This window comes from Melanerpes formicivorus, unplaced genomic scaffold (assembly GCF_026170545.1).
Source record: "Melanerpes formicivorus ecotype bairdi unplaced genomic scaffold, bMelFor1.0.p_v2 SCAF_102, whole genome shotgun sequence".
Lineage (NCBI taxonomy): Eukaryota > Metazoa > Chordata > Aves > Piciformes > Picidae > Melanerpes > Melanerpes formicivorus.
Window position 1 is genome coordinate 1641619 of NW_027142454.1, and position 14485 is coordinate 1656103.

General features: G+C 56.6%; 1 protein-coding gene across 1 annotated transcript in view; it reads right to left on the reverse strand.

The window, feature by feature from the left end:
* The window catches only part of SF3B3 (splicing factor 3b subunit 3), a 59990-nt gene that overhangs the window by 29469 nt on the left and 16036 nt on the right, over positions 1–14485 (reverse strand). The window contains exons 11-13 of the mRNA XM_068166591.1: positions 12260–12332; positions 3540–3691; positions 1087–1242 (exon numbers count right to left, since the gene is read on the reverse strand). Coding sequence (XP_068022692.1) covers positions 1087–1242; positions 3540–3691; positions 12260–12332 — 381 coding nt within the window. The remainder of the gene's footprint in view (positions 1–1086; positions 1243–3539; positions 3692–12259; positions 12333–14485) is intronic.

Sequence of the window (14485 nt, forward strand, 5' to 3'; positions counted from 1 at the left end):
CTTCCTCCTCTTTCCATGGAGCTTCCTCTGCCTCAGCTTCCACCACTGCCCCTTCTGCTGGCATTGGGCAGCACCCAGCAGAGCCTGGATCCAGCCTCTAGGCATCACCCTGCACAGCTTCATCACCAGCAAGGAGGTCACCCTCAGGCTCTTCCTCTCAAAGATCCAGAGCCCTCAGGCTCCTCCTCTCCAAGCTCCAGAGCCCTCAGCTCCCTCAGGCTCTCCTCCTCAGGCAGATGCTTCCACTGCCTTCATCATTTCTGTGGCTCTGTGCTGGACTCTCTCCAGCAGTTCCCTGAGGCCCTTCTTGACCTGAGGGGCCCAGAACTGGACACAAGATTCCAGAACAAGAGGACACAGTCTCAAGCTGCGCCAGGGGAGGTTCAGGTTGGATGTTAGGAAGAAGTTCTATACAGAAAGAGTGATTGCGCTATGGAACGGGTTGCCCGGGGAGGTGGTGGAGTCGCCGTCATTGAAGGTGTTCAGAAGGAGACTTGACGGGGTGCTTGGTGCCATGGGTTAGCTGTTTGGGTGGGTTGGATTGGTTGATGGGTTGGACACGATGATCTTGAAGGTCTCTTCCAACCTGGTTTGGTTTATTCTAAGTTTATTCTATTCTAATAGATGCAGACAGGGAGGAGAACCTCTCTCCCCCTCCTCCCCACAGCCCTTCTAATCCCCCCCAGGGTCCCCTTGGCCTTCCTGGCCACCAGAGCACTTTGCTGGCTCATGGCCAACCTCCCATCCCCCAGGACCCCCAGGTCCTTTACCCCTTCACTGCTCTCCAACAGCTCAGTCTCCAGCACAGGCTCCACGGGGTTGTCCTTTCCCAGGTGCCAGCCTCTCCCCTTGCCCTGGTTCAGTCTCATTCCCTTTCTCCCTGCCCAACTCTCAGCCTGGCCCAAGTCTGGCTGAATGGTAGCAGACCCCTCCACAGCACGCCAGCCACTGCTCCCAGTTAGGTGTCCCCAGCAAGCCTGCTGGCAGGGTAACCCTTCCTGCAGGTCTGATCGCGGCTCCCTCCCCGGCAGGCTCCCTTCTCCTCTGCCCTGCCCTTCCCAGCTCCCCCACAGCAAGCCCACCTACCGGGTCCATCTCAAAGTAAACCAGCTCTCCTCCAGTCAGTGCTATCACCACCTGCCTCTGGTTCACAGCACATTTCACAATGGTTTTCTTCCCTGGTGTCTTCCACTCGTTGACTCTCTTATCCGCTCGGATGTGCCGGATCCCGTCCGGATAGACCTGAAGGAACACAAGCTCGCCTGAGGGCTGTGCTTACCACCCCTGCACCACCCCCACCCCACCGGGGCTCCCCTCCCCAGCCCACCCCCACCCCACCAGGGCTCCCCTCCCCAGTCCACTCCCACCCCACCCCATTGGGGCTCCCCTCACCAGTCCAGTCCCCACCCCACCCCATTGGGGCTCCCCTCACCAGTCCACTCCCACCCCACCCCATTGGGGCTCCCCTCACCAGTCCACTCCCACCCCACCCCATTGGGGCTCCCCTCACCAGTCCACTCCCACCCCACCCCATTGGGGCTCCCCTCACCAGTCCACTCCCACCCCACCCCATTGGGGCTCCCCTCACCAGTCCACTCCCACCCCACCCCATTGGGGCTCCCCTCACCAGTCCAGTCCCCACCCCACCCCATTGGGGCTCCCCTCACCAGTCCAGTCCCCACCCCACCCCATTGGGGCTTCCCTCACCAGTCCAGTCCCACCCCACCCCATTGGGGCTCCCCTCACCAGTCCAGTCCCCACCCCACTGGGGCTCCCCTCACCAGCCCACCCCCACCCCACTGGTGGTTCTGACAGAGAAAAAGCCAAAGCTGAGCACCCCTCCTGCCAGCACTGACCCAGTGTGGCCTTCCAGGCCCTACAGGAAAGCTGGGGAGGGACTTTGGAGGGTGTCTGGGAGGGACAGGACTGGGGGGGAACAGAGCAACACTAGAAGTGGGAAGATTCAGATTGGATGTGAGGAAGAAGTTCTTCCCCAGGAGGGTGGTGAGAGCCTGGCCCAGGCTGCCCAGGGAGGTGGTGGAAGCCTCCTCCTGATCCCTGGAGGTTTTGAAGGCCAGGCTGGAGGTGGCTGTGAGCAACCTGCTGTGGTGTGCGGTGTCCCTGCCCATGGCAGGGGGGTTGGAGCTGGCTGAGCCTTGAGCTCCCTTCCAGCCCTGACAATTCTATGATTCACTATGGAATGGGCTGAAGCAGCACTAAGACAGGTAGAAGCATTCACTCTACACTACACCAAGAAACCACTGAGCAGGCACTGAAGGAGATCAGGACCATCTTCAGGTGCTCCATTTCCACCTCACAGGATATGGAAGTGAAAGGCTCAGCAAGTGCCATTCTCTGCCAACCCACACCTTCCAGCAAGACACAGGAAGCACTCTAGAAAGCAGGGCTGTGCAGCAAGCAGGGAGCAGGGCAGAGGTGAGCAGACACAGCAGTCTCACAGTATCCCTAAGGTTGGAAATGACCTCGAGGATCATCGAGTCCAAGCTGGCACCACAGACCTCAGGACTAGACCATGGCACCAAGTGCCACATCCAATCCCCTCCTGAACACCTCCAGGGATGAGGACTCCACCACCTCCCTGGGCAGCACAGCCCAAGGGCCAATGACTCTCAGTGAAGAACTTTCTCCTCACCTCCAGCCTAAACTTCCCCTGGCACAGCTTGAGACTGTGTCCTCTTGTTCTGGTGCTGCTAGCCTGGGAGAAGAGACCAACCCCCACCTGGCTACAACCTCCCTTCAGGTAGTTGGGAGAGGGCAATGAGGTCTCCCCTGAGCCTCCTCTTCTCCAGGCTAAGCAACCCCAGCTCCCTCAGCCTCTCCTCACAGGGCTGTGCTCAAGGCCTCTCCCCAGCCTTGTTGCCCTTCTCTGGACACCTTCAAGTCTCTCAATGTCCTTCCTGAACTGAGGAGCCCAGAACTGGACACAGGACTCAAGGTGTGGCCTAACCAAAGCAGAGTACAGGGCACAATGACTTCCCTGCTCCTGCTGGCCACACTGCTCCTGATGCAGGCCAGGATGCCCTTAGCCTTCTTGGCCAGCTGGGCACACTGCTGGCTCCTGTTCAGGCAGCTGTCAATCAGCAACCCCAGCTCCCTCTCTGTTTGGCAGCTCTCAGCCACTCTGACCCCAGCCTGTAGCTCTGCATGGGATTACCGTAGCCAAAGTGCAGCCCCTGGCACTTGGACTTGTTGAATGCCATCCTGTTGGCCTCTGCCCACCTGCCCAGCCTGGCAAGGTCCTTCTGCAGAGCCCTTCTGCCCTCTAACTGACCAACATCTGCTCCCAGCTTGCTGTCAGCTGCAAATTTGCTGATGGCTGACTCAATCCCCTCATCCAGATCATCAATGAAGATGTTAAAGAGCACAGGGCCCAGCACTGCTCCCTGGGGCACAGCACTGGTGCCTGGCTGCCAGCTGGCTGTGGCACCATTCACCACCACTCTCTGGGCTCAGCCTCCAGCCAGTTCCTCACCCAGCTCAGAGTGCTGCTGTCCAAGCCAGAAGTAGCTTTCCATTACCTGTACCAAAGCATCATCCCCAAGAAGGGAGCAGGACAAGGTAGGTGTTGTACCCAGGAACCCAGAGTCAGTCACTTCTTCTACAGTCTCTCCAATGGACAGCACCAGCGTGGCATTGACGAAGGACACGATGATATAGGCATCGAATTCATCTGGTCAGGGGAGAGAGGGGGTGGGGTGGGGGGGAAAAACAAGAAAGAGGGTGCTGATTCAGTAAGTGCAAGGCTCCCCCACAACACCAGCAGCCTGACAGATGTCTAGCAGTGACTCTTCAGCACAGCTGGTAACTACATCTGCTGGTGGGACTGCACAAGTTCATTCTGGGACATGAATGACATGGACTGGCTGTCCAAAAGCCAGCCACTGCTGGACTCCAACCAGTGCAGGGCTGAGCCAGGGATCAAAAGATGACCCAGAGGGGGCTCAATCCACCAGACTCTGCATTCTAGAAAGCAAGACTCCTGCCTGCTTTCTGCAGAGACAGCACGAGGTCTAGAAGCCTTGAAGACACTTGCCCCAGCTGCCTCGAAGACACTTGCCCCAGCTGCCTCGAAGACACTTGCCCCAGCTCACAGGAGGGGCTGAACCCAGATTGAACACCCAGGGAACTCCAACAGAATGCTCTGCTCTCATCAACTTGAGCAGAGGAAGGCCATCTGCAGAAAGTGCAGCAGAGGTGCTGCAGGCAGGATGGGGCAGGACATCTCTCTCGATGCAGCCATGCAACAGAAGGCTGCAGAGAAGGGAGAGGCAGCAGTGCAGCAGAGGAGCTCAAGGTTAGGCTGCTCTACCCCCATCCAAAAGCTCCACTGGCTTGCCACAGAATGGTTTTCAGTTGGAAGAGACCTTTAAGATCATCCATTCCAGCCACTCTCTAGCTCTATTGAGCCTGGTGCTAAACCCTCAGCACCACATCCACACAGCTTTGATGTCCCTCCAAGGAGGATGACTCAGCCACTTCCCTGGGCATCATGTTCCAGGGCTTGACAACCCTTTTGGGGAAGAACTTGCTCCTCACACCAAACTTAAACCTCCTCTGGCATGACTGGAGGCTGGTTTTTTGCTTCTCCTATCATTTGTTCCTTGGGAGAAGAGACCAGAGACCAACCCCCACCTGGCTACAACCTCCTTTCAGGCAGCTGTAGAGAGTGAGGAGGTCTCCTCCCCCCATAGCCTCTTCTTCTCCAGACTAAACAACTCCAGCTCCCTCAGCTGCTCCTCACAGGACTTGTCTTCTAGACCCTCCACCAGCTTCCCTGCCCTCTTCTGGACCCACTCCAGCCCCTCAATGTCTTTCTTGGCAGTGAGGGGCCCGAAACTGGACTCAGGATTTAGAGTGCAGCCTCCCCAGTGCCCAGTACAGGGGGATGATCCCTGTCCTAGTCATGCTGGCCACACTATTGCTGATCCAGGCCAGGATGCTGGTGGCCTTGTTGGCCACACACTGGCTCACCAACTCCAGGTCCTTTTCCACTGGGCAGCTTTCAAGTCATTCTGCCCCAAACCTTCCATCCACCCAGCCACACACAGGCTGTGGGATGAGGAACACTCACATTTTTGAGGCAGAGCAAACCATGACCTTTACTTCTACTGGAGTAAGTGGCAGTATGGCAACTACCATCTCTAGTGCTGGCTTCTCCCAAAGGGGACAGCTCAGGAGAGTCCAGTAAGTCAGAGAGGGAAAGGCTCAGGCAATCTAAATAGAGTCTGCACAGCTGGTTGGGGATAGAGGAACAAGGGGAGGGAATGCTTCAGTTTGCTGCCTGATTTCACTCTTGCAAAGTGCCAGGCCTCAGGGAGGGGGGAGAGGAGAGGCTCACTAAACCAGAACAAGAGCAGCAGAAGCAATGAAACCTGCTGTGGGAGAGAAAGAGCCAGGAACCTCGTGGGAGAAAGGAGATTGCCTCAAGAGAAGCAACTGCCCTGCTGCTGCTGTCATGCAAGTGCTGTTACTTAAAAGGTATCAAAAACAGTCCCCCCAACCCCCTTTTTACCCAACTCAACCCAAAGCTCAGGCTTAGGGAAGAAAAATTAGTGGAGGTGAAAGGTGTAAGAGAGGCCTTGAGTAGGGTTTCTCCACCAGGGCAGGAGGCATGGAGAAGCATCTAACTGTACACAAAGGAAGAGAGCAGAAGTCTCCTGGTGACAGGTTGGATCTTTGAGGTCTCCTCCAACCTTGGTGATTCTGTGAATCCAGGGTCCCAGGCAGCAGCTTCAAGAGACTGCATGGGGTTAAAGGGAAAGGAATGCTTCAGGAGCTGCCCCTTTCTGCTTACCCACCCTGCGCAGAGGGAAGCCTTGCCAAACCTGCTGTGTCACGTTTGTAACAGAAAGCCCTTACACACAGCTCAAAATATGCAAGGCAGGAAAGAACCCCAACAAAACAGCATTCTTCTCTCCCAACATCTGGTCCACAGAAGACAGCTCAGATCAAACTGAAGAGGCTTTGTGTCAGTCGAGCCGCTCCGGCAGCAGGCCTGCGGCCCTCGGCACCGCTGCCGCTGCTCCCCGGCCGGCGGCCACAGCCTGCAGCCTCCAACACATGCTCCTGAGCTCCACAGGGAGGAGAGGGTCCCCTTGGGGGCATGGAACTAAGAAGAACTGAACCTGGGCACAGCACTGTTTTGGTTGAAAAGGCCTTTGAGAATGGCAAGTCCAGCCATTAGCCAGCTCTGCCTAGTCCGGCGCTAAGCCAGAGCCCTCAGCACCACAGCTCTGAAACACCTCCAGGGATGGGGATTCAAGCACTGCCCTGGCTAGCCTGGTCCAATGTCTGGGACCCCTTTCAGAGGGATGTCCAATCTAAACCTCCCCTGGTGCAATTTGAGGCCATTTCCTCTTGTCTCACCATTTGCTCCTTGAGAGCAGACCCCCACCTCCCCCTCCAGCCTCCTTTCAGGGAGCTGCAGACAGCAGTGAGGTCTCCCCTCAGCCTCCTCTTCTCCAGGCTGAACAACCCCAGTCCCCTCAGCAGCTCTTCCCCAGCCCTGTTCTCCAGATCCTTCTCCAGCTTTGCTGCCCTTTCCTGGACCTGCTCCAGCCTCTCCTGGGAGGGAGGGCCCCAAAAGAGACCCCAGCATTGAAACCCATCACCAATTACCCTAAAGCCTTGGCTCAGCACAACACTCTCTCTAGGATGACCAGCAGAGAAGGAGAGCTCAGCAGGACCTGCAAGGTGACAGCCTGGACATTCCCTCCACTGAGGCTTCTCCTAGGAAGCTGCAGCAACTTTTCAAGCCCAGGAACCTACCAGGATTCCTTGACTGTTTCAAAGGGAGACTCTTAACAGCTCACAGGAGAGGTATTTGCTTCAGAAATATCTTGCAGACAGGATGTTCTCCACATTCCATTTCAAAGGCCACTGCTGCTTTCCAAACTTCTGGAGTGCAGCAGCCTTCCTCCCTGGGGGGCTGTCATTCTCCTGATAAAGCACCAGCAGGTCCCAGCTGGAGGCTTAGCCACAGGAGGGACCGTTTGAAGCAACCATTCGCTGGTGGATGAGAAGCTGGACCCCAGCCAACAGCGTCAGCCCGCAGCCCAGAAGGCCAATGGCATCCCAGGCTGCACCAACAGCAGATAGAGAGAGGGGATTCTGCCTCTCTGCTGTGGTGACACCCCATCTGGAGTCTGCCTCTGGAGCTCTCAGCACAGGAAGGACACAGACCTGATGGAACAGGTCCAGAAGGGGGCTGCAAAAACGCTCAGGGGGTTGGGGCACCGCTGCTACGAGGACAGGCGGAGGGAGCTGGGGGTGTTACAGCATCACAGTGACACTGAGGTTGGAAGAGACCTCAAGGATCATAAGAGTACAACCTGGCACCACAGACCTCATGACCAGACCATGGCACCAAGTGCCACATCCAATCCCCTCTTGAACACCTCCAGGGATGGGGACTCCACCACCTCCCTGGGCAGCACATCCCAAGGGCGAATGACTCTCTCTGGGAAGAACTTTCTCACCTCCAGCCTAAACTTCCCCTGGCACAGCATGAGACTGTGTCCTCTTGTTCTGGTGATGGGTGCCTGGGAGAAGAGACCAACTGGCTACAAGCACCTTTCAGGTAGTTGTAGAGGGCAATGAGGTCATCCCTGAGCCTCCACTTCTCCAGGCTAAGCAACCCCAGCTCCCTCAGCCTCTCCTCACAGGGCTGTGCCCCAGACCCCTCCCCAGCTTTCTTGCCCTTCTCTGGACACCTTCAAGTCTCTCAATGTCCTTCCTGAACTGAGGGGGCCAGAACTGGACACAGGACTCAAGGGGTGGCCTGACCAGTGCTGAGCACAGGGCACAATGACTTCCTTGCTCCTGCTGGCCACATTATTCCTAATGCAGGCCAGGATGCCCTTGGCCTTCTTGGCCACTGGGCACACTGCTCACTCATGTTCAGGCAGCTGTCAATCAGCACCCCCAGCTCCCTCTCTGCCTGGCTGCTCTCAGCCACTCTGCCCCCAGCCTGTAGCACTGCCTGGGGTTGCTGTGGCCAAAGTGCAGCCCCTGGCACTTGGGTTTGTTGAATGCCATCCTGTTGGCCTCTGCCCATCTGCCCAGCCTGGCAAGGTCCCTCTGCAGAGCCCTTCTGCCCTCTCCCTGACCAACCTCTGCTCCCAGCTTGCTGTCAGCTGCAAACTTGCTGATGACTGACTCCATCCCCTCCTCCAGATCATCAATGAAGATGTTAAAGAGCACAGGGCCCAGCACTGCTCCCTGGGGCACAGCACTGGTGCCTGGCTGCCAGCTGGCTGTGGCACCATTCACCACCACTCTCTGGGCTCAGCCTCCAGCCAGTTCCTAACCCAGCACAGAGTGTTGTGGTCCTGTGTTCAGCCTGAGAAGGCTCCAAGAAGACCTTAGATCAGCCTTCCAGTACCTGAAGAGGGCTACAGGATGGCTGCAGAGGGGCTGCTTCCAAAGGCCTGCAGTGATAGGACCAGGGCCAACGGTTTGAAATGAGAGGAGATTTAAGTTGGCTGTTAGGAGGAAGTTCTGCACTGTGAGGGTGGTGGAATCCCAGAACAGGTTGCCCAGGGAGGTGGTTGAGGCCCCATCCCTGGAGACATTCAGAGTCAGGCTCAACAAGGCTCTGGGCAACCTGACCTAGTGGGGGATGTCCCTGCAGACTGCAGGGGGGTTGGACTGGATGACCTTAGGAGGTCCCTTTCCAACTCAAACTATTCTATGATGCAGAGCTGGACAAAGAACCATCATTTGAAAGCAAACCAAGATTCCCTGAGTCCTACTCTCAAGGCAAGCTCACTCCTACCCCTTCATATCCTTTCCTCTTCCCTGGCTTTAACCACACCAGAGCATGCCTGGAAGCCTGTGGCAAACCCAGGGACAAGTGCATTTGTGCTTCAGGCCCAGGGGTGCTGCTTTTAGTGCCTCCCTGCTGGAGCTTCGGAAGGAAGAGCTTTGGTTCACCAGCATTAAGCCGGTGGATAGAAGACACATTCAGCCAGCTCCCAACAGCACAACGTGGGGTTAGAAAAACCCCAGCAGCCCAGCTGAAATGAAGAGGGCCAAGGGGAAAAAGTCCCCTGGGGCACAGCAAGGAGTAGCCTCAGTTCAGGAGAAACGATTTTCATATGAAAAGATCTCTCCTTAGCTCTCCCAGCAGCCCAAGCACAGCCATCAGGCCGCTGAAGTTTTGACCAGGCAGGCATTTTGTCTGCAGACACAGGCCTTCAGAGATGGTTATTAAGCTTCTAATTGCTCCAGTCAGCTCCTTTCAGCCAGAGGAGGCTCTTGAGGAACCACAGCTGGGACTCATCCTGCTGCAAGCCTGCTGCAGCTTCACCCACACGTCACAACCAGCTAGGAAAGCAGCCCAGCTCAGGCCCTGAACTCTGTGCTACTGTCCTCCTCGGTATCCATCATGGATTCACTGCCACTCAGCCCTGGAGAATTCCACTCCTCTGTGCCCCTCCATGCCTGACAGAGTTCTCTCATGCTCCACAGCACCTGAACTTGCACCGATGCAAGCAGTCCCCAGCAGCTCAGAGGAGCTCAGCGAGCAGGCAGATGAGCAGTGACTAAGCTGAGGATTATTCTCACTTCAAAGACACTGATGGGATGACAGCACCAGTAATTCCCTGGGCTTCTGCTTTGCTACTGCAGGGAGGTCTGCAGCTGTGACTCACTGCACAGCTTTTGGGGCAAGAGCGCCAGGTAGGGAAGCAGGCTCCTGGCTTTCAGCTCAGGGCTGGCTCCCCAGCAGGGCAGGGAGCCAGGTGCTGAAAAGCCACCAGAAGGTCTCCTGGAGCCTGCTCTTCCCCAGGCTGAGCAACCCCCAACTCTCTCAGCCTGGCCTCACAGCAGAGGGCTTCCAGCCCTCCCAACATTGCTGTGGCCTCCTCTGGCCCTGCTCCAAGAGGTCTTTGTCTGTGCTGTGCTGAGGACTCCAGAGCTGGCCCCAGCACTTCGCGGGGGGGGTCTCAGCAGAGCAGAACAGAGGGGCAGAAGCCCCTCCACTGACCTGCTGTCCACTTGTCCTGAAGCTGTGACTATGTGCAGTCACATTCTTCAGCCAGAACACCATTTGATACCCTATCAGAACGGGGAATGGGAGCTGCTTTCTACTCCTCAGCTACCAAAGCACACAGGCAACAACCCCAGAATCCCAACATGGCAGGGGTTGGAAGGGACCACTGGAGATCATCCCCCTAAAGCAAGGCACCCCACGGCTTGCCCAGCATCACAATGGCCAGGTGGGGCTGGAATCCCTCCAGAGGAGACTCCACAAGCTCTCTGAGCAGCCTGCTCCAGCAGCACCCTCACAACAAAGAGCTTTTTTCCCTCCAGCTACAGCTGCCAGAATTCAGGGGAGGGAAAAGCTTAGCGTGAACAACAACACAACAGCCCCACGAGCTGGGGACCCTGTGGTTTAACCTGTGGGATGGCAGAGCAGCCCCTAGCTGTAGGTACACACCTGTGGGGATCAGCACCTCCACCACCAGCCACCTGTGGAAGAAAAAAAAAGGCTTGGTATTGGTAGTGAGTATCACCACGTACCAGCCAAGGTTAGTATCTGCTCTGGGGAGCTGCAAACCTCCAGGTGTCCTAGAGAGGCCTCCCAGCACACCAAATGCTGCCACATCCAGGCACAGCTTGGACACTGCCAATGGACACCCCAAAACCCAGCACTTGGGTGGTAGCAGTGGCAGTTTTGATGGGTTTGGAATGGTGCTTGAAGCAGCTCTGCTTAAAACCCCCTCCACGTGGCTTCTGAACTCGAGAGAGCTGTAGGTCAGGGGAAGTCAAGAAGTCAACACAGCTGACAAGAAGTCAACACAGCTGACAGCAGCTACAGGTTGCAGCCTTTCTGGAATCAGGGAGGGAATCTTCTTGCTGGAACCAGGACAATTTGGAAGGAGGGAAGAGGGAAAAAAAGAGGAGGCAGTGAGATTGGGCTGTGTGATGGGAGGCGAGCAACAGTCCTCCAGCTCCTGAGAAAGCCAAAGTTATCCCTTGGAGCCCCAAGGTGGTCTCAGAAGCCTCCATCTCTCAGCAGGAACAAATGTCACCAACTCCTTTGCTCACCCCTTCTGGCAAAGGTTTGTTTCTCACACTGGAATGCCTCTTGGAAGAAGAGAGCTTATTTTTAGCAAGAAGTGTGGAAGTTCTTTCCTTCTGACCCCCTTTTTTCCCCCCCTCCCTGGGGAACACGAAGGCACTTGGTGCTCAAAGCTCCTCCCATGCTGTGCAGCCTCAGAACACGAGCATGGGAATTGAGAGCAGGTTGCCCCATGGCAAGGAAATTCCCACAGGCTTAGTGGGGGGAAAAAAGCTGCTCTGAGAGTGCTTCAAAACAAGACACCACATCCACACAGCAGGTCGAGGAGCTGGGCATTTCTGCATCCAGTGGCATAAACCTACAGCAAGCCTTGAGGAGGTTCATCCATAGCCCTGCCTCGGAAAGCATCCCTGAGGCTGTCAGCAGCCAGAACAGATTCAGGTGGTGCTTTTTAGGTGCTTCTGAGGAACTCTGCTCTTGCTCTCAAGAATAAAAAAGCAGGACAAGGGATTACATTTCTTTGTGTTTGAAGTAAGGCAAACTCCTTATTTCAGATCAGGACCAAAAGAAGGGAAAAAACAACCAAAAAAAACACCCCACTAACCCAACCCCAATTCCAAGCACATTCTGCCAACTCCCAACCCTGACCTTCCTGGAATCACCATCAGCATTCTCCACACTGCTGGCTGTTCGAAGAGGGAGAGTGTGTCCCAGCCCAAACACTGTTTTCTTTGCAGACATGCAGAGAGGGAAGTCACCAAAGAGAGACACTGTGGCTGATTTCTCTTCCCTCTTCTGTCACTTGCATCCTACCCTCTCACAGAGAGCTGAGAACCGCGGCTGCCAACAGGCAGGTGAAGAGCGAGCAGGCTCCCACGGAAAGCACGGCCCTGGGCTCCTGATGTCAGAGCTGCAGCTTGGGGGAAAGCAGGAGGAGGAGGTGAGCAGCTCCAGGCTGCAAAGCCCCAGCTGAAGCAGCAGGCTGAGGTGATGGGTGCAGCTGAAGGCTGGGGGAGGGGGACACACACAATTCTAAGGGACCAAAAAGGCGGCTCGGAAGTAGAGAGAGCTCCTTGCCGATTCCAAACGCAGCTTTGGGGGAGGGCACACAACCAGCATGCAGCAGCAGCAGCAACCTCTCCCTACCTCCTTGCACAGAAAAACCAAAGCCAACCACACCAGAGCTCTGTGGTTTAGGAACAGGCTGCATACCTTCAACGTGCCTCCTGACAGTCCATACAGCGTTGGGGTTCCCAGGCAGCTCTGAGACAGCCATTTCAGAGACCTAGAGGGTAAACAGGAAGAAAGTTCTTCAGCAAACACAGCTGGAGGCTTCTCCAAACATGCAGCAGTTTGTGAGCTGTCCCTCTACCAGGCAGGAAAAGTCAGGACTGGGAGCAGGGCTGTTTAACACCTTTGTCAGTGACAGGAGACAGCAGGAGTGAGGCTCCCTCAGCAAGCCTGCAGGGGACACAAGGCTGCGTGGTGTGGTTGGCAGGCTGGAGGGAAGGATCCATCCAGAGGGACCTGGAGAGACTGGGGGGAAGGATCCATCCAGAGGGACCTGGAGAGGCTGGGGGGAAGGATCCATCCAGAGGGACCTGGAGAGGCTGGGGGGAAGGATCCCATCCAGAGGGGCCCGGGCAGGCTGGAGGGAAGGGATCCATCCAGAGGGGCCCGGGCAGGCTGGGGGGGGAAGGGCTCTGTCCAGAGGGGCCCAGGCAGGCTGCAGAGGTGGGGCCAAGCCAACCTCATGAAGTCCAACAAGGCCAAGGGCAAGGTCCTGCAGCTGGCTCAGGGCAATCCCAAGCACAAATCCAGGCTGGGTGAGGAGTAGCTCCAGAGCAGCCTGGAGGAGAAGGCCTTGGGGGTGTCAGCTGGTGACAAACTCTCCAGGAGCCAGCAATGGCCCCTGGCAGCCCAGCAGGCAGCTGAGTGCTGAGCTGCAGCCAGAGCAGGGAGAGCAGCAGCACAGGGAGGGGATTCTGCCCCACTGCAGCAATGCCTGCAGTCCTGGTGCCCTCAGTGTTAATATGGATATGGATCTGCAGGAGAGGGTCCAGAGGAGGCCACCAAGATGATCAGAGGGCTGGAGAAACACCCCTATGAGGCCAGGCTGAGAGAGCTGGGGCTGTTCAGCAGGAGAAGGCTCCAGGGAGAGCTTAGAGCAGCCCAGATCCTATCTGAAGGAGGCTCCAGGAGAGCTGGGGAGGGAATTTTGACAAGGGCTAGCAGTGACAGGATGAGAGGCAATGCCTTTAAGCTGGAAGAGGGGAGACTGAGACGAGGAAGAAATTCTTTATAGAGTGAGGGTGGGGAGACTCTGGCACAGGTTGCCCAGGAAGGCTGTGGCTGCCCCCTCCCTGGAGGTGTTCAATGCCAGGTTGGATGAGGCCTTGAGCAACCTGGGCTGGTGGGAGGTGTCTCTGCCCATGGCAGGGGGGTTGGAACCAGATGACCTTTAAGGTCCCTTCCATCCTGCACCATTCTGTGCATCCCAGTTGTGATGCTCTCTCTCTCCACATGCCAGATGCAGAATGCATTCAGCAATGACACAGCAATGTTGGGAGCTCTGAGTGAGGAGCCTGAAAACAAGGTCACCCCTCCTGCCTCCAGCAGAGAGATCAGCAGCTGGCAGACACTGGGAACGTTCCAGCTCGATGCACTCAACTATCAGAACAGACAAAAGGCAGGTGGCTGGAGCCAGCTGAGCAAAAAGGCCTGGAGAGTACCAGAGTCAACAGTTCAACCCTTCTGTTTCCAAGGCCAGAGGGAGCTGTCTCCAGACAATGGCCAAAGGAGAATCTCTTCATTTCAGCACCCTCCTTGAAAGGGTCTCCTCCCCCTGTCCTCACCTCTCAAGCTCTCCTGAAGTGCTGGAAGGCAGTGATGCCATTTAGTGAGGCATGGACAGACTGGAGGGCTGAGAGGGACTTCATGAAATTCAACAAGGAAGGGGGGGGGTCCAGCATTTGGGGAGGGAGGAATAAGCCCCTAGAGCAGTACAGGTGAGGGGTTGAGCTGCTGGAAGGCAGCTCCATGCAGGACCTGGGAGTGCTGGGGGGCAAGCTCCCCACAAACCAGCTATGTACCCTTGGGGCCATGAAGGCCAGTGGTCTCCAGGGGAGCCTGCAGGTCAAGGGAGGGTCTCCTCTCCCTCTACTCTGCTCAGGCCACATCTGCTGCAATGGGTTCAGTCCTTCTGACCTCCCCAGGATAAGAGAGACAGGGAATTACTGGAGAGAGTCCAGCAGAGGCTGCAAAGCTGCTGAGGGGCCTGGAGCAGCTCTGTGAGGAAAGGCTGAGAGCCCTGGGGCTGAGAGCCTGGAGAAGAGCAGCCCCAGAGGGGATCTGAGCAATGCTCAGGAGGAGCTAAAGAACCTGTGGGAGGCAAGAGGCTGGGGCCAGACTCTGCTCAGTGGTGCCCAGGGACAGCAC